Source organism: Bos taurus, chromosome 3 (assembly GCF_002263795.3).
Source record: "Bos taurus isolate L1 Dominette 01449 registration number 42190680 breed Hereford chromosome 3, ARS-UCD2.0, whole genome shotgun sequence".
Lineage (NCBI taxonomy): Eukaryota > Metazoa > Chordata > Mammalia > Artiodactyla > Bovidae > Bos > Bos taurus.
Window position 1 is genome coordinate 92,409,330 of NC_037330.1, and position 19,330 is coordinate 92,428,659.

The following is a 19,330-nucleotide window of genomic DNA, read 5'->3' on the forward strand; positions in this document are numbered from 1 at the left end:
TTTTCAGAAAAAACCTTTCATGTTTTTTCTTGCTTGATTCTTTACTCTTAGATTGTTAACATTGGAAGGTACCCACTGAGGAACTGTTTAGCTGGTTCAGCCTTATTCTCTTTCAGATAATTAGGTGATGAGACTTACTTAATGTTGTACAGAAAAAGGCAGTATTACAGCTCACGTCTCCTGATTCTTAGGCTTGTGTCTTCTTTATGACCTCCTGTTTTTCTCCAAAGCCCATGTGAAAAATTTTAGTGTAGAGGCATTATATACTGTCTTTAAGGTTTCAGGCTCTAAAGCCAGCCAGCCTGCATTAAAATCACAGATTTTTGTTTTGCTAACTGGTAACATTGGTTAAATTACTTAATCTCTCTGTGCCTTGTTTTTCTCAACTGTAAGATGGAAATAATAATAGGGGGTTGTTGTGAGGTTTAAATGGATTAATACATTTAAAGTGCTTGGAATAGTACCTGGTATGTGGTAAGTGTCCAAAAAGTGTTAGCTGTTAGTTATTATGTTTTTTTATACTTACTCCATCTTGACAGTCCTTATTATATTAGGTTGGTGAAAAACTAATGGCCATTTCAGACCATGAATTTTAAACCATTATAACTAGGCTGAAACACATCTTTATTCATCAAAATAGGAACCATTACAGGCGACACATTTTTGCCAATGAGAAATAAGTTTGTTTATTCCTGTACTGTAAAAATCTGTGCTTTGGGATTTAACAAATTCTTGGAAAGCATTTTCTGCCTCTTGCTGGTTGTGGAAGCATTCTCTCTGCAAAAAATTCTCGAGATGCTTTAAGAAGTGGTGGTTGATTGACGAGAGATCAGGCGAATATGACGAATGAACAAAACTTGGTAGCCTGGTTCTTTGAACTTGTGAAGCGTTGGTTGTGTGACGTGCAGTCAGATGTTTTGGGGACGAACTGGACCCATTCTGTTGACTGTTGTGTTGCAGTTTTCAGGGGGTCTCATCGATTTGCTGAGCATACATCTCAGGTGTAATGGTTTCGCCATGATTCAGAAAGGTGTAGTGGATCAGACAGGCAGCAAGTCGCCAAACAGTGACCATGACTTTTTTTTGGTGCAAGTTTGGCTTTGGGAAGTATCTTGAGCTACTTTGCAGTCCAACCACTGAGCTAGTCTTTGCTGGTTGTATAAAATCCCCTTTTTGTCACTCGTTGTAATCCGATTGGGAAATGGTTTGTTGTTGTGTAGAATAACAGAAGACAACACTTCAAAATGATGGTTTTTGAATTTGCAGTCAACTCACGAGGCACCCGGTTATCAAGCTTTTTGACCTTTCTGGTTTGCTTCAAATGCCAAGTGATCATAGAATGGTCGACTTTGAGTTCTTTGGCAGCTTCTTGTGTAGTTGTAAGAGGATCAGCTTCAGTGATCTTATCAGTTGGTTGTTGTCAACATCTGATGGCTGGCCACTGCACTCCTCATCTTCACGGCTTTTGTCTCCTTTGCAAAACTTCTTGAACCACCTCTGCACTGTACTTCATTACCAGTTCCTGGGCCAAATGCATTGTTTATGTTTTGATTTGTCTCTGCTGCTTTATGACCCATTTTCAATAAGAAAATCGCTTAGATTTGCTTTTTGTCTAACATCATTGCCCTAGTCTAAAATAAATACAAAATAAACAGCAAGTAATGAGTCATAGGAGAAGGCAGTGGCACCCCACTCCAGTGTTCTTGCCTGGAAAATCCCATGGATGGAGGAGCCTGGTAGGCTCTAGTCCACGGGGTCGCTAGGAGTCAGGCATGACTGAGCAACTTCACTTTCACTTTTCACTTTCATGCATTGGAGAAGGAAATGGCAACCCACTCCAGTGTTCTTGCCTGGAGAATCCCAGGGACGGGGGAGCCTGGTGGGCCGCAGTCTGTGGGGTCGCACGGAGTCGGACATGACTGAAGCGACTTAGCAGCAGCAGCGGCGGCAATGAGTCATAAGCAAAAAAATAAATAAATAAATAAAGCGAGAAATACACCTTAAATATAACCACATTTATTTAAGAATGTATTCCAATATCAAACAGCAAAGTTCAACAATGCAAAACCACGGTTACTTTTGCACCAACCTAATAGATTGATATTGTTAATTTTCTCATTTCTGATGTCATATAAATGAGATGTTGTATAAGAAAGTATTAAATATTTTAACATCAGAGATAGTTGATTTTTTTTTTACCTCTGGAATAAACTTTCTCTTTTTATGTGTGAACTGTTGTGTGCTTGTGTTAGAATAAAGTAGAACCTTTCTTTGAATGTGTCATTTGATTCTGGTTTTCTTTTTTTCCACAGCAATACAAGTTCTTACGCTTCAGGAGGTCTCTGCTCTTGCTAGTTAAGCATAGTTGTGTGGAATCACTGTTCCTGCTTAGAAATTTCTGCATTGTATATTATTTTCTTGGTAAGAATTTCTCCTTTTTGATACAGTGTATGTATTAGCTCACAACTCAGGAAATGTCAGTTAAAAAGCCGTTCTTAATTGTATTCATATATTTCCTACTGATGCTGGGAAAGATTGAGAGCAAGAGGAGAAGAGGGTGACAGAGGATGAGATGGTTGGATGGCCTCACTGACTCAATGGAGATCAGTTTGAGCAAACTCAGGGAGATGGTGAAGGACAGGTAAGCCTGGCGTGGTGCAGTTCATGGCATCGTAGAGTTGGACACAATTTAGTGACTGAACAACAGTAACAGTAGAAGGTGTGTGATTAGCCCAACTGATTGCTTGTTTAGATTAAATGTTTATATTTAGATTGAAACGTTCAAAGACTATTTAGTTAAGAGAGAATATTGTTAAAGACATGTGGCATATACATCTAATGCAGTAATAGCCTTGAAAAAAAGAAATCTTGTCACATACTACAACATGGATGAACGTTAAGGACATTATACTAAGTGAAATAAGACAGGCACAAAATGACTACATTATCCCACTTAACGAGGTATCTAAAGTAGTCAAACTAGTAGAAAACAGAGTGTAGAATAGTGGTTGTCAGGGGCTGGAGGGAGGGGAGAAAGGGGAGTTGTTCAGTGGATAAAGTTGTTCATTTGCTAAGCTGTGTCCAACTTTTTGCAACCCAGTGGACTGTAGCATGCCAGGCTTCCCTCTCCTTTACTGTCTCTGGGAGTTTGCTCAAATGTCCACTGAGTTGGTGATGCCATGATGCCATCCAACTGTCTCATCCAATGCCACCTTCTTCTTTTGCCTTCTGTCTTTCCCAGTATCACGGTCTTTTCCAATGAGTCAGCACTTCACATCAAGTGGCCTGAGTTTTGGAGCTTTAGCATCAGTTCTTCCAATAAATATTCAGGGTTGATTTCCTTTAGAATTGACTGGTTTGATCTCCTTACTGTCCAAGGGACTCTCCAGAGTCTTCTCCAGCACTGCAGTTCAAACACATCAATTCTTTGGTGCTCAGCCTTCTTTCTGGTCCAACTCTCACATCTGTGCATGATTACTGGACAAACCATAGTTTTGACTACCTGGACCTTTGTTAGCAAAGTGATGTCTTTGCTTTTTAATCTAGGTTTTTCTAGGTTTGTCATAGTTTTCCTTCCAAGAAGCAAGCATCTTTTAACTTCATGGCTGCAGTCACTGTCTGCAGTGATTTTGGAATCTAAGAAAATAAAATCTGTCACTGCTTCCACTTTTTCCCCTTCTATTTGCTATGAAGTGATGGGACCGGATACTATGATCTTAGTTTTTTGAATGTTGAGTTTTAATCCAACTTTTTCATTCTCCTCTTTCACCCTCATCAAGAAGTTCTTTAGTTTCTCTTCACTTTCTGCCATTAGAGTGGTATCATCTGCATATCTGAAGTTGTTGATATTTCTCCCAGCAATCTTGATTCTACTTGTGGTTTATTCAGCCCAGCATTTTCCATGATGTACTCTGCATTGAAGTTAGATAAGCAGGGTGACAGTATATAGCTCCTTTCCCAATTTGGAACCAGTCTGTTGTTCCATGTAGGGTTCTAACTGTTGCTTCTTGACCCTCATACAGGAGGTCAGGAGACCGGTTTCTCAGGAGACAGGTAAGGTGATCTGGTATTCCTATCTCTTTAAGAATTCTCTACAGTTTGTTGTGATCCACACAGAGGCTTTAGCATAGTCAGTGAAGCAGAAGTAGATATTTTTCTGAATTTCCTTTGCTTTCTCTATGATCCAATGAATGTTGGTAACTTGATCTCTGGTTCCTCTGCCTTTTCTAAACCCAGCTTATACATCTGGAAGTTCTTGATTCATGTACTGTTGAAACCTAACTTGAAGGATTTTGAGCATAACCTTACTAGCATGTGAAATGAGTGCAACTGTGTGGTAGTTTGAACATGCTTTGGCATTGCCTTTCTTTGGGATTGGAATGAAAACTGACCTTTTCCAGTCCTGTGACCACTGCTGAGTTTTCCAAATTTGCTGGCATATTGACTGAAGCACTTTAACAGAATCATCTAGGGATTTAAAATAGCTCAGCTGGAATTCCATCACCTCTACTAGCTTTGTCAAAGTAATGCTTCCTTAGGCGCATTTGACTTTATACTCCAGGCTGTCTGGCTCTAGGTGAGTGATCACACCATCATGGTTTTGCGGGTCACACGACTGAGCGACTGAACTGAACTGAACTGAACTGAAGACCTTTTTTGTATAGTTCTTCTGTGTATTCTTGCCACCTCTTCTTAATCTCTTCTGCTTCTATCAAGTCCTTACCTTTTCTGTTCTTTATCATGCCCATTCTTGCAAGTGTTCCCTTGATATCTGCAATTTTCCTGAAAAGATCTCTAGTCTTTGCCATTCTGCTCTTTTCTTCTACTGCTTTGCATTATTCATTTAAGAAGGTTTTCTTATCTCTCCTTGCTATTCTGTGGAACTCTGCATTTGTTTGGGTATATCTTTCCCTTTCTTCCTTGTTTTTCGCTTCTCTTCAATGGATATAGAATTTCAGTTTTACAAGGTAAAACAGATCTGGAGATCTGTTGTGTCACAAGGCACCGTACAGTGTTTATAAACTTAAAAATGGTTAACGATGGTAAATTTTTTTTCTTTTTTTATGATGAGAAGTTTTATGTGTTTTTATCTCATAAAAAATGTATTCTTTAAAAAAAGAAAATATTGTATATCATTTGGTCATTATAATAACATATTCCTTTTTATAACATTTTTGTAACTTGCTACTAATAAACGAGTTCAATCCTAAAGGAAATAAACCCTGAATATTCACTGGAAGAACTGATGCTGAAGCTCCAGTACTTTGGGCCATCTGATGTGAAGAGCCAACTCATTGGGAAAGACCCTGATTCTGGGAAAGATTGAGGGCAGGGGGAGAAGGGGGCAACAGAGGATGACATGGTTGAATGGCAGTACCAACTCAATGGACATGAGTTTGAGCAAACTCCAGAGATAGTGAAGGACAGGAAAGTCTGGCGTGCCGCAGTTCATGGTTGTAAGAGTCGAACATGACTTAGTGACTGAACAACAATAACTAATATGACAGAAATCTCTTGTTGCTCAAGGAATATTATGGGGCTTCACAGGTTGTGCAGTGGTTCAGAATCCGCCTGCCAGTTCAGGAAAGCGCAAGAGATTCTGATTTGATCCCTGGGTTGGGAAGATTCCCTGGAGTAGGAAAGGACAACCCACTCTAGTATTCTTTTGCCTGGAAAATTCCATGGACAGAGGAGCCTGGTGGGCTACAGTCTGTGGGGTTGCAAAGAGTTGGACATGACTGAGCAACTGATCATACACACAAAGAAATACTATAGAATATACTAACTTGAATTTTAAGCACAAAGATGCAGCTTATTTAGTATAATGAGCAGTACAAGTTGAGTGGAAGACTTTAATGCAAATAGCAACACATTAATATAAACAAAATCCAGCATTCTAAAATAAATACTCTTTTCATACTGTTTCTGAACATTTCCTGGTCCTACTTTTTTCTGTGGAATAATTTTATAAAATTGTTCTATTTGTATATAGACCATTGTGTTGTCTGCTGTTAAAAATCTTTAGTTAATTATTAAAAGCATGTAGAAAAATGGATTGTTGTCGTTTTAATGTTAACACTTTATTGTTTTTTATTAACCTACTGCAGTCAGCTTGGCTGGTACCCTTTGGGCTGACATAGCAGCTGTTTCAGCATATCCATGGTCAGCTAATTCTTCTGTAATTCCAGTTGTGTTTCATTCAGATTTTATTTTCAGTATTAACACTTTTCCTTTCTTTGTTGCACTTTAGTCTTTTTGTCCAGTTTCCTCTTTCAGTTTTTCATTTTTGTAAAATGTCATGAGCATTTATCATGGGAGATAAGGAGGCAGCACAACTATATGCTCTGCTGTCTGTGCCAGAACTGAATAAGAGATGTGACTAATCATTAACAGACTTTGAAAAAAAGAATGTCCAGCTGTTGTCTATATGCTGATTTGTGTACTACTGAAAAACTAGAGTACTATATTCAGTTGGATACAGCTGATGCCAGTAACTGAAATTTGCATTGTGTTGTTGAGAGCTGGTGTTATTTAATTAAACTATAGTAATTAAAATATGTATATGTTGAACCTGTGAAAAGCAAGGACTGTCTAGAAATTACTCTCTTTTCCTGCCCATTCCTAATCCAACTCTAGCATTTTGACTGAGGTCTTTGTGTCTACTTGGTCATCTCATCAATCTCATATTCCAAAGCATGATGGTTTATTTTGTTAATTTTATATGATTATAGCATGGTATTTTTTTTTTTCTTCCCCCTCTCAGGTCATATTCCCAAAGCTTGGATTAGCACTGCCATGGACCTTCGGATAGATGAGTAAGTGTCACATGACAAGTCTAATTTTAATTATCTGAATTGTTTCCATCCTTTTAGTTGTTTGCTACTTTAAATTTAGCCTTTACATGAAGGAAAATTGTATTCAGAGGCTTCCCTGGCAATCCAGTGGTTATGGGTTCATGTTTCCAATGCAGAGGGCATGGGTTCGATCCCTGGTTGGGGAACTAAGATCCCACATGCAGCATGGCCAAAAAAATATTATTAAAAGAATTGTATTCATTTTTGAATGTATATTTATAGTTAACATAATTTAAAATCCCAATGGTATATAAAAGGGTATACAGTGACTCTGTTGGACCCAGTTTCTAGTCACCCAGTTCCTTTCCCCCAAAATAAGCAGTGATAATTCCTTTTTTGTTAGGTATAGCTTTTATATAAGTGGACTTGAGTTCTATAGGCATACCTCTCTTGTTTCTCTCCTCAGTAATCATTCTATGCTATGTTATAGTAGATAAGCACCATACTGTGGTTTTACTCTTAATTTTGCCTGTGAGGAAACCAGATTTGAGTTGTGTCATGTGGCCAGCTGAAGTTCCTAAGTAGCGGTGGAGTAAATAAAGCACTGGGCTTTATTGTTCCAGTTGTTTCCACGTGCACTTTGCATATAGGTAAAGCTTTAATTTTTATTTGGCAAAAAAATACAAACTTCTCTATTACTATTTGTTCTTTTAATTATTGGTTATTCCACCGTGATACTTTTTGTATGATCTTAATTACTACCACTTAAAAAAAATAACACTTTCATTGTATTTTTAAAAAATATTTCTTTACTTATTTGACTGTGCCAGGTCTTAGTTGTGGCATGTGAGATCTAGCTCCCTGACCAGGAATCGAACCTGGGCCCCCTGCATTGGGAGCATGGAATCTTAGCCACTGGATCACCAGGGAGGTCCCTTAACTACTACCACTTTTGAGAAGTGAGAATGTTAACATTTATGAATGTTTGAGATACTATGATTTCTGCACTGTAGATTTCATTTCCTAACTTGTAAATGTTTCTTGGTAAAATTTACTATGGTCATCTGGTTAATCACTAGATATGAAACCAAATGGGCAGGTCACTTATTATGTTAGCCCAGATTTTAAACTTGGTCAAATAGAAAAAGAATGATATTTGATAGAAATTTAACATAATACTTTTTTTCTCTTTTCCCTTAAAAAATGTTCTGCTTCCATGGCAGTGTATGGTATTCTGCTCTTAACGTTGGCCAGGTCCTCAGTAATGTTTATTTAAAAGCAGAAAAAACAATTATTTCCCCCCATCCCTCCCCCAGCCCCAAGGAGTGTCAAGTACTATGCTGGGCACTCTTAACATAAACTGTTTTAAATCTCCTAAAAGCCCTAAGAGATAGAAGGAAGAGATTATGCCACCATGTGGATGAGGAAACTGAGGGTAGGTTAGGTCAAGTGATTAACAAAATCACAGCATTTACAAACAGCAGAGTCAGAAGTTCCAGTCCTATTTGTTTGTAGAATTATGATGATGTTGCAAATTGAGCTGTTCAAGGTTTTGGTAAGATTGCCTGTGTTCTCTTTATTTAGCATTCTAACAAAGTTTCTTAAATGGTTTTAAAAGTAGAGTTTGTTATTTTTAGATAGAACTTTCTGCCCTTAACTTTTAGGAAACTGTTTATGCATATACAGATGGAGTTGAAATCTGGTCCAGGAGAGGTGCTGATCTTGTTGAACGGTTTTTAAGTATCAGGCTACAAAACAACATGACTAAATTTTACCCAGCCTCCTGGGGAGTCGTCTTCTGTCATAGAAAATGGCATTGAGGATTTGAAATGCCAGGAACTGAGAGCTAGTTTAGGTCTACTCTTTCCTCAAGGCTCCCTTGTGTTCTTTATAAGAAAGTATTAGTGAGAGAACTGTATAGAGTACCAAAGAAGACCAATTTGTCATCATTATTGTTTAGAAACAGGATTTGCTTCTCAGTTTGGGGCCCCAGGTCTCTTAAATGCTTAGATTGTAGTCTTCCCACAGGATTAAGTAGTGATTTCTGTTTTCATAGGCAGTTTCATAGGCCTCTTGACACTGTGAGGGGCCTCTTGAATCTCTCGTTGCTCTACCACGTCTGGCTGTGTGGTGTCTTTGTCCTGATGACTTGGTACGTCTCATGGCTACTCTTCAAAATCTGTGCCACAGAGGTTAGTATTGAGTCTCTGTCAGCACGTCTCTGTTCTGGACCGCAGAGTTTTATTTTTGGTAGCACGCTCAGCAGCATGTTGCTGTGCCCAAAGCCATTTTGTGAAGTTGGGTTTTGGTTTTTTCCTGCGACTTCACAAGAAATGTGTCAGTTATAACCATCATTTAATTATAGTGTTTTTTGTTTTTGTTTTTTCCTGAGGAAAAGTATTAGTATTTATTCTTAATGTTAGAAAACTAAACTGAATGAACAGTTAGTTAAACTTGCTATGAGTTATCTCTACTGTAATTCTCTTCGGAAAGTTTCCATTTCTCTATTGAGCGTATACTAGATTGGCCTGCATTTTTAATTAATTTTATATGCTATTGATATAGGTACTATTAAAATATTTAAATATGAGGCAATAAAAATACATATTCTTTGAAGGAAATTTTAGAATTTATATTGAAGAAATGATTTAAAATGAATAGGAATAGCATTGTCTTCATCATTCAAATGTTCGTCTTGGAAAATGAGTGTTTCTGTTTTATTTTACCATTTCTGTAGATTTGTATCCTTCAGTGGCTTCAGAGAATTTTTGTTTCTTAAATTTGTTTCTATTATTGGAAGCCAGGGATCCAGTAATTTTGGGAAAGTAACATTTTAGACAGTAGTGTATTTGAGTATATATAATTTTAATGCTAGCTGTTTTTGTAAGGAACACTAAAGATGTTAAATTTGGTTGTCTTGTCTTCTTTATAATGAATTCCAAATAGTACTAAACATACTGAATGTCATTAGTGCTAATATACTGAATGTAGTTTGTCATGAAAACAAGACATTGCATAGTCTTTATATTTAATTATATTTGATAGGCTCATCTGTTCCCTGTTCAACCACCATTTTCAGAAGATTCAGATGAATGCCTCCCGAAAGTTTTAAACAGCAATCCTCCCCTCATCATAAAGGTATCAGAGCTATGCATTTTGTGTATTTACACAGTCATCTCTAACTTATCTTACGGAATGATCTTTGTATTTAACACATTTATATATTTTTGAAGGTCTAGAATATTCTAATACTGTAAAAAGTATTGTAAAAATCACCTACATGCTACATTGAATGTTATTACTTTTTCCAGCTTTCATTCCAAGTGACTAAAATGCAAATATATATTGCAATGTATATGTATAAGCTAGACTATTTCTATGTTTAGGAGAGATAGAAAAATGTTTCAAGTATGACATATAATGCTATATAATGATATACATTGGTTTTTCAGAAATTCCTCATGGTAGCAAAACAAAACACTTTTTTTAGTCACTGGATTAGGAAATATTTTCATGAGTATCATTGACTATTATGATCATAGAAAGTTTGTTATGATCAAACAGAGAGTACGTAGTTAATGAACTCTCTTAAAGTTTGAATAATGATAATCTGAAACAAATTTTAATCAAAAGTCTAAAGAATTTGTAACATGTTTCTAAATCAACCTAAGTGAAAATAAATTATTTTGATTTTGAAATTTTAAAGTAGAACTATAATATATGTGATCTTGTTAAAAGTTCATAGTACTTAAAAAAGAATGAAAGTAGAACCTAGAGTTTGGATTATACTATAGAAAAGTTGTAAACTAATAAGAAAATGACCCACCGAGGTTCTAATTACCCTTAAATATCAATTATGATTAGTTTATTAGATAAACAAAAATATCAGATACTCATTTGGTTATTTAACAGATCTGTAATTATTGGGCACATGTCAGTCACTGCTAGTTGCTTAGGGTGTAATGATGAATAAGACAAAGCACAACCTACTGGATCAGGCTGATATACAAAATAAGGAAAATTTACTGTGGTAAGTACAACGGGAACCACTTACTCTGCTTGGGGCCCAAACAAGAAACCTTCACAGAAGGGATGGTGTGTGAATGATGAGTGAAGTGGTTTGTCAGGGAACAAAATGAAGATCTATCATAAAGAAGCACAGAGTATGTTGTGTATCTGCTGCATGCTGGGTACTACCTTTGGATGTGGTAGTACTGAGCAAGGTGTTGTCCCTGCCTCACAGCTTGGTGGCTGGTACCAGGTGAGACAAGTAAGTAGGTACTTAATATAAATTACCATGAGTACAGCGGTTGAGAGCTGTGTGAGTATGTCTTTGTCAGGGAGGCCAGGGAAGTTCCAGGAGGAAGTGACATTCTGTGTTTCCCACCACAGGGTGGAAAGGAACACAGTCCTTTCTGTAGTTCCTTGTAGCTGGTGCCCGTAGTGCCTGGGGTAGCCCTACGGAGGGTAGAGGCAGGAGAGTGAAAGTCTTGAAGGAAAAGGTGTGCTTCTGAAAAGTCTTCCCTTCATGAAAAATCTCAGCTGATTTCCCCTTAGATGTGTAGTGTTGAGCCCCATTCATAAATAAGATTTTATATAGAGGGTAAAAAAATTAAATAATGTGTATTTTCTTTCCTTTCAGTATTTGGCCCTGCAGGACCTGATGTTGCTTTCTCAATATTCTCCTTCACGAAGACAAGAAGTGTTTAGCCTTAGCCAACCAGGTATTGCTAAAAGTAATAGACCTAATAGGAATTGAGTATGTATGTGCAGAAAGCAATCTACTTAAAATTTTTGCTGAGTGAGATGTATTTATTAAAACATCACACATCAGTGAGTCTGTTAAAGAATCGATTTGAATCTAATACAGCTAAGTGTTCACATTGTTGTGGTTAAAAATTATGTTTCTAGGGAAAGTATTTTTCAACTTTTATGTTATTTCCTTCCGCCCCCCTCTTCCCTTCACCTCAAGAAATTGGAGGTAGGCTGACAGTTTTAGAGCAGAAAGGTACAGTTTAAGAATCCCAGAAGTTTTAATGCTACAAAGGGTCTTAAAAATCAAGTGGTCTGATTCTCTTATGGAGGACCTAAGTCTCAAGAGAGATTAAGTGGCTTAATAAAGTTAATGTCAAGAGTTGGAATTAAGAAATTCTGTCGCTTGACTCTTAAGTGTGGAGCTCCCTATTCCGGCCATGCTTCTTTGCCTCCCTGTAAAAAAGCAGTGTGAAAAGGAACTAGATTTGATGGTGATCCGTCCAGGGAGGCTCTTGGCAGCTCTGGAGCATTTCTCTATTGTAACTGCCAAGCTCCTCAAGGCTGCAGCTGTGCCAGTAATGCTCTGCCTAGTTGTTAGAAGGAAAACCTTCCAGCCCAGCACCAGCAGGGACAGAACCGGGTGGCTTTCTCTCTCTCTAATAAGCTCTTCATTATTTGGCCAAACTTGTCAATTCCCACATTATAAAATAAACCTATAGTTACATGCTACGTGGTAATAAAATAAAATCCCTCTCCTTTTATGTTGTTCAGTCGCCAAGTCATATCTGACTCTCTGCTACCCCATGAACTGTAGCACATCAGGCTTGCCTGTCCTTCACTCTCTCCCTGAGTTTGCTCAAACTCATGTCCTTTGAGTTGGTGATGCCATCTAACCGTCTCATCCTCTGTTGCCCGCTTCTCCTTTTGCCCTAATCTTTCCCAGTATGAAAAACAATCCACTGCTGATGCTGTGAAAATTAACTGTAGCAATTCTTTTCTAGTAGGCTTAGGTTTACTTAAGAATTCCCTATACACTAAATGTTTTCACCAGATATTTAAGTTAACTGTAACAGGGTGGCCTGTTCTTTGCTAAAGGACATATTATTAACTGGGCAGAGAAATAGAGATCAGATTTATGGTTACCAGAGGTGAAGGGTGGAGGAGAGAGAATTAGATGAAGGCAATCAAAAAGCACAAACTCTCAGTTATAAGATAAATAAGTACTAGGGATGTATGTGTAATATGATAAATATAATTAACACTGCTGTATATTATATATGAAAGATATTGTGTAAATCCTAAGAGTTTTCATCACAAGGAAAATGGTTTTTTTCTATTTAATTTGTATCTGTCAGAGATGATTGATGTTCGCTAAACTTACTGTGATTACCATTTCATGATGTATGGAAGTCAAATCATTAGGCTGTATATACCTTAAACCTGATATAATGCTGTGTGTCAATTATATTTCAAAACTGGAAGAAAAAAATGTAATTGGACCATGAAATAGTTCCTTTGTGGTCCTAAGTTATAGCTGAATAAAACATCCTGGGGCCTATTGTTGAAATATTGTGTTTGTTTTCAGGTTAAGTGGTATTTCTCTTTTGAGCTGTGAATAGAGGGAAAGATTTAAGGAGGGACCTAAGCGAAGAGAGAATGATTTATTTGGCACCCAGGATGGATAAACCAGTTTTCAGTGGATTCCTCTGCTGTTCTGAACACACAGTGAATCACAGTTGATTTTTACATGACAACTATAGGAGATAAAAGGTTTTAGAAATCAAAAGATAGTGAGAAAGGAATTAAGAGTGTAGATCACAGTAGTAGGATAGCAGATTCATAAACCCTGTAAGTATAAAGTATGATCACTATCAAATAATGTGTCACTTCTGTAGATACAGTAGCAAATAGGGGCTCTTTTGCAAATGAAAATGTAAGGAGGCACAGTAGGTCAGCCAGCAGTTTAAAGGTCACTGGGGGCCATGGGGTGCATCTCATTAGACAGGCTCAGTGTCTTAGTCTTTGGTCCGACCAGTATTGCTAGTGAAGTAACCTGGGTCTGTTTCACTCAAATCGTGTTCCTGTGTTTGGCTTTATTTTAGCAGTCAATTTGAGAGTTCTGTTTGTAGACTTAGGAAAATTATTTCACCCAAATATTTATCGAATTTCTGTTACTAGATGGCTTGAGTATAAATAATGGCTTAATAGTAGAAAAGTGGGCCCCACTACAAAATGTAATAAGCATTTTTCATTGATATTTCTCCCCATTTTGAGAGGATACTATAAGATTATCTTCATTTTAAAAGCTGGTATTTGGACCTCTTAGGTGGACATCCCCACAATTGGACAGCTATTTCAAGAGAGTGTTTGAATCTTTTAAATGATATGACTCAGAAACTTGTGCTCTACCAAGAAGCTGCTGCTACCAATGGGAGAGTGATGTCTTCATCGTACCCAGTGGAAGCTAAGAAACTGAATTCTCCAGGTAAATCCTTATACTACTAAGAGAGGGGAAAGCACTTACATTCTATTTCCTAAGAAGGATAACAGTAGTTAATCTAAGGATTTGATTGTATGTAAGTGTGAAGTATATATTTTTAGGCAGAATTGATCCAATATATGGGATATTGTACTGAACCAAAAAGGCCGCCTGAGTATCATTGTAGATGGTGGTAGTGTTAAAAGGTTAACGCATTTGATCTTTAAACAGCAGACTTCAGTTTAGCCTAAAACAGAGTCAAGTCAATCTTTACAGGCAGTAGTGGATGCTGTTCTGATTGCAGTATCCCAGAGGTAGCAAATTGCTGGAGTGCCAGAGAGAAGCAACTGAAGTGACTCAGTGATTTAGGGATAGGGGTGTCACATTCATTGTTTTAAGGTAGCTAAATGTTCGAAAGATGAAAGCTGAGAGGAAGAAGTAGAGGTGGAGGAACCTATGCTATTTCACAAAACAGCTTAAGTAGGTGATACTTAGGAATGTAAGACTGAGGAAAAGACTTAATGTTCTGATGCCTTGGGAGCCAGGCATTTAAAGAAAATGGGCAGAACTAGCTGGGTGAGGACCATGGTACACTTGGGGGCATAGGCTTCATCTGAAATGGAAAACTATGGGTTAGCTTTGATCCATGGTTCCCAGGTGAGAATTTGGGCCCAATATCTGAACTTCTGATACTGGAGGTTTGTAACATTGTACAGGAGGCAGTTACCAAAACCATCCCCGAGAAGAAGAAATGTAAAAATGCAAAATGATTGTCTGAGGAGGCCTTACAGATAACTGAGAAAAGAGAAGCAAAAGGCAAAGGAGAAAAGGAAAGAAATACCCTTCTGAATGCAGAGTTCCACAGAATAGCAAAGAGAGGTAAGAAAACTTTCCTAAGTCAACAGTGCAAAGAAATACAGGAAAACAGTAGAATGGGAAAGACTAGAGATCTCTTCAGGAAAATTGCAGATATCAAAGGAACATTTCATGCAAGGATGGGCATGATCAAAGACAGAAGTGGTATGGACCTAACAGAAGCAGAAGATATTAAGACAAGGTGGCAAGAATATACAGAAGAACTATAAAAAAAAAAATCTTAACAGCCCAGATAACTGTGATGGTGTAATTACTCATCTAGAGCCAAAGTCAAGTGGGCCATAGGAGGTGATGGGATTCCAGCTGAGCTATTTCAAATCATGAAAGATGATGCTGTGAAAGTGCTGCACTCAATATGCCCGCACATTTGGAAAACTCAGCAGTGGCCACAGGACTGGAAAAGGTCAGTTTTCATTCCAATCCCAAAGAAAGAATGCCAGAGAATGTTCAAACTATCGCACAATTGTACTCATTTCACATGCTAGCAAGGTAATACTCAAAATCCTTCAAGCTAGGCTTCAACAGTATGTGAATCAAGAACTTCCAGATACACAAGTTGGGTTTAGAAAAGGCTGAGGAACCAGAGATCAAATTGCCAAGACCTGCTGGATCACAGAAAAAGCATGAGAATTCCAGAAAAACATCTACTTCTGCTTCATTGACTATTCTAAAGCCTTTGACTGTGTGGATCACAACAAACTGTGGAAAATTCTTAAAGAGATGGGAATACCGGACCACCTTACCTGTCTCCTGAGAAATCTGGATGTGGGTCAAGAAGCAGCAGTTAGAACCAGGAACAACAGACTGGTTCCAAATTGGGAAAGGAGTACGTCAAGGCTGTATATTGTCACCCTGCTTATTTAACTTATATGCAGAGTACATAATGTGAAATGCCAGTCTGGATAAAGCATAAGCTGGAATCAGGATTGCCAGGAGAAATATCAATAACCTCAGATATGCTGATGACACCACCCTTATGGCAGAAAGTGAAGAGGAATTAAAGAGCCACTTGATGAAGGTGAAAGAGGAGAGTGAAAAAGCTGGCTTAAAACTCAGCATTCAAAAAACTAAGATCATGGCATCCGGTCCCATCACTTCATGGCAAATAGATGGGGAAACAATGGTAACAGTGACGGACTTTATTTTCTTGGGCTCCAGAATCACTGCAGATGGTGACTGCAGCCATGAAATTAAAAGACACTTGCTCCTTGGAAGAAAAGCTATGACAAACATAGCATATTAAAAGCAGAGACATTACTTTGCTGACAAAGGTCCTTATAGTCAAAGCTATTTTCCAGTAGTCATGTATAGATGTGAGAGTTGAACCATAAAGAAGGCTGAGCGCTGAAGAATTGATGCTTTCGAACTGTGGTGTTGGAGAAGAGTCTTGAGAGTCCTTTAGACAGCATGGAGATCAAACCAGTCAATCCTAAAGGAAATCAATCCTGAATATCCATTGGAAGGACTGATGCTGAAGCTCCAATACTTTGGCTAGCTGATTTGAAGAGCCGACTCATTGGAAAAGACGCTGATGCTGGGAAAAATTGAAGACAGGAGGAGAAGGGGACAACAGAGGATGAGATGGTTGGATGGCATCACCAACTCGATGGTCACGTGTTTGAGCAAATTCCGGGAGATGGTGATGGACTGGTGTACTGCAGTCCATGGGGTCGCAAAGAGTTAGATAGGACTGAGTGACTGAACAACAACAACAGTCTGAACTTCTGGTCTTTTTCTTTTTTTCTTTTAAAGAGACAGCTGAAGAAGTTTTGGGGGAAATCTACCACTTTTTAAACATTGACAACTAATCTTGATATGTAAAAAAATCACAATATGGGCCAAAGGAAACATATCTCTGATTTTGATTTCATTATTCTGCTGGCTTCATAGACCACAAACAAAGAGATTGCAAAAGAAAAGTGATTTAGATAAGTTCATGAATGTCAGGTTTTAAAAGATTCTACTGTGTTTCAGATGTTGTCAACATTCAGATTAGCATTTATTTATTCAACAAGTATTTATTGAATGACTGCCACGTACCAAGCACTACCAGAGAATCAAAGATGCAGAAACATTCTTGGGCCTGACCTTTCAGTGGGAGGCACACAAACGATGACAAGACAGTGTAACTATTAAAAAGAAGTCTGAATGAGCAGGATGATGCTTGATAATGGAAGGAGGAGTTTAAAGTTGGTCCTGTAAAGATGTGGAGCCATTAGAGAATTTGAATAGTTATAGTTTTATTAAATTAGCATTTTAGAAAGATCATTGTAGTTCTGAGTTGGGGGGATCCTGGGTCTGAGCAAATATGGATTAGTCATTTCTTTACATTGTTGTCATATCCCATCAGTCAGAATTTGCCTTTAGTTTGAGGAATAATTACAAAACTTGAAAGCACTGATCCTGGGACTTCCTTGGTGGTCCAGTACTAGGACTGTGCTCCCAATTCAGGGGGCCCAGGTTCAGTCCCTGGTGGGGAAGTAGATCCCACATGTTGCAATGGAGGTCAAAGATCCTGAGTGTGGGAACTGAGACTTGGCGAAGTCAAATGAATAAATAGAATTAAAAATATTAAAAAACAAAAAACCCCACCAGTTTTAATTTTTAAATTGAATCTTTAGCTATTTCTTATTGTCGTTTACCCTTAAAAAGTCATGTAGTGAAAATTTGTTCTTATAAATGTTTAGTGTCTTATGCCAGTTTTATTAAAAAGATAGAATACTAGTATAATTTATTGTCTTTGTGCTTTGTGCTGGAGTGGCAGAAAGATATTATTTTTGTACAAGAGACTGTATAATTGGTAGAGTTATAAGATAATTTTTGAAGAAGCTGTTTACAGAACAGATGTGTAGAAATCCTAGACAAGTTAATCACTGGTGTGACTTTTGTTAACTTTAAAGAACTCTGGGGAAAATGGGATAAGGTTAGTGCTCTGTACATTTTCACACTATAGATTTGATTTAGCCAAGTAATGGTTACAGTCCAAGTAATGGTTACAGTAAGAATATACAGTAACCCAGGGCATATACTAATGCAATAAAGTTGTTGCCATTTAAAAATAAAATATAAAATATAAGTTCATTCAGTGCAGCTTAGAGTTGGAGAAATTGACCTGGAAGATGAAGATATCTGTTTAGGGTAAAAAACCAAGAGAGGCTGAACCAGTCTGACAGAAAAAGATGTATAAAGCTCCTTAAGTGGTCACCAAGTTGCAGTAGTAAAATCTAGGTGTTGAAATTGTAAACCTAGGTGGAAACAATCTACTGAGCCTTGGTTAAATGAGTTAAGCAAAGAATTGAGGTGTGTAGAATTTGAGAACCTCCACTCTGGCCTACTTCGATCAGATTGCCTCTTCTCAGCACTGGATCTGTTCTTTTACAGAAGAAACTGCGTTTCAGACCCCCAAATCTAGCCAGATGCCTCGGCCTTCAATGCCATCATTAATTAAGACATCACTGTTCTCCTCAAAATTATCTACTCCTGATGTTGCAAGTCCCCTGGGCACTCCATTTGGCTCTAGTGTAGTGAACCGGATGGCTGGAATTTTTGATGTAAACACAAGCTATGGGTCACCTCAGAGTCCTCAGCTCACAAGAAGAGGGCCAAGATTATGGACTTCAGCTTCTGGTGAGGACCGTTTATTTTCTAAAATTTGAAATGTCATAGTTGCAGAGAATCATATAGCCTAAGTTTTTGCCTTCTTGGTGTTTTGGTTTTTTTTTGTAGATCAGCAAATGACTGAATTTTCTAATCCTTCTCCATCTACCTCTATTAGTGCTGAGGGTAAGACAGTGAGACAGCCCAACGTGATTTATTCATGGATTCAGAATAAACGTGAACAGGTAGGATGACACGGGTAGAGAGAGGGTTTGTATTTACATATAGCTGTGATTCATGGGGTCGCAAAGAGTCGGACACGACTGAGCGACTGATCTGATCTGATCTGATAGCATTGAGAACATCAAGGATCTCATATAAATAAGCCATCAGGAATAAATAAAACTTTGGGGATGCTTCATATATCAAATTGACCCATATGAAATTACTAGTATTTGGTTTTGAGTTATACAAATTACAAGTTCATACGGCTTAACCTAATGCAGTCAGTGCCTTTTATCTATGAATTCTTTCATTTAAGAGATATTTATTGATTTCTTCATATATACTGGGTGTGTTTTTAGATACTGGGAAAACAGCAAACAAAAGTCCCTGACTGTATGTTTACGTTGCTGGGAGAAATATCAATAACCTCAGATATGCAGATGACACCACCCTTATGGCAGAAAGTGAAGAGGAACTAAAAAGCCTCTTGATGAAAGTGAAGGAGGAGAGTGAAAAAGTTGGCTTAAAGCTCAGCATTCAGAAAACTAAGATCATGACATCTGGTCCCATCACTTCATGGGAAATAGATGGGGAAACAGTGGAA

At 37.8% G+C, this 19,330-nt stretch overlaps 1 protein-coding gene across 2 annotated transcripts in view; it reads left to right on the forward strand.

Annotated features, from left to right (window-relative positions):
* Positions 1 to 19,330, forward strand: part of NDC1 (NDC1 transmembrane nucleoporin) — a 60,020-nt gene that overhangs the window by 14,550 nt on the left and 26,140 nt on the right. For both annotated transcript variants that reach the window (XM_059885136.1, XM_003585901.6), the window contains exons 6-13: positions 2,313 to 2,421; positions 6,764 to 6,815; positions 8,851 to 8,986; positions 9,840 to 9,932; positions 11,437 to 11,518; positions 13,876 to 14,034; positions 18,286 to 18,531; positions 18,631 to 18,746. In XM_059885136.1, coding sequence (XP_059741119.1) covers positions 2,313 to 2,421; positions 6,764 to 6,815; positions 8,851 to 8,986; positions 9,840 to 9,932; positions 11,437 to 11,518; positions 13,876 to 14,034; positions 18,286 to 18,531; positions 18,631 to 18,746 — 993 coding nt within the window. The remainder of the gene's footprint in view (positions 1 to 2,312; positions 2,422 to 6,763; positions 6,816 to 8,850; positions 8,987 to 9,839; positions 9,933 to 11,436; positions 11,519 to 13,875; positions 14,035 to 18,285; positions 18,532 to 18,630; positions 18,747 to 19,330) is intronic.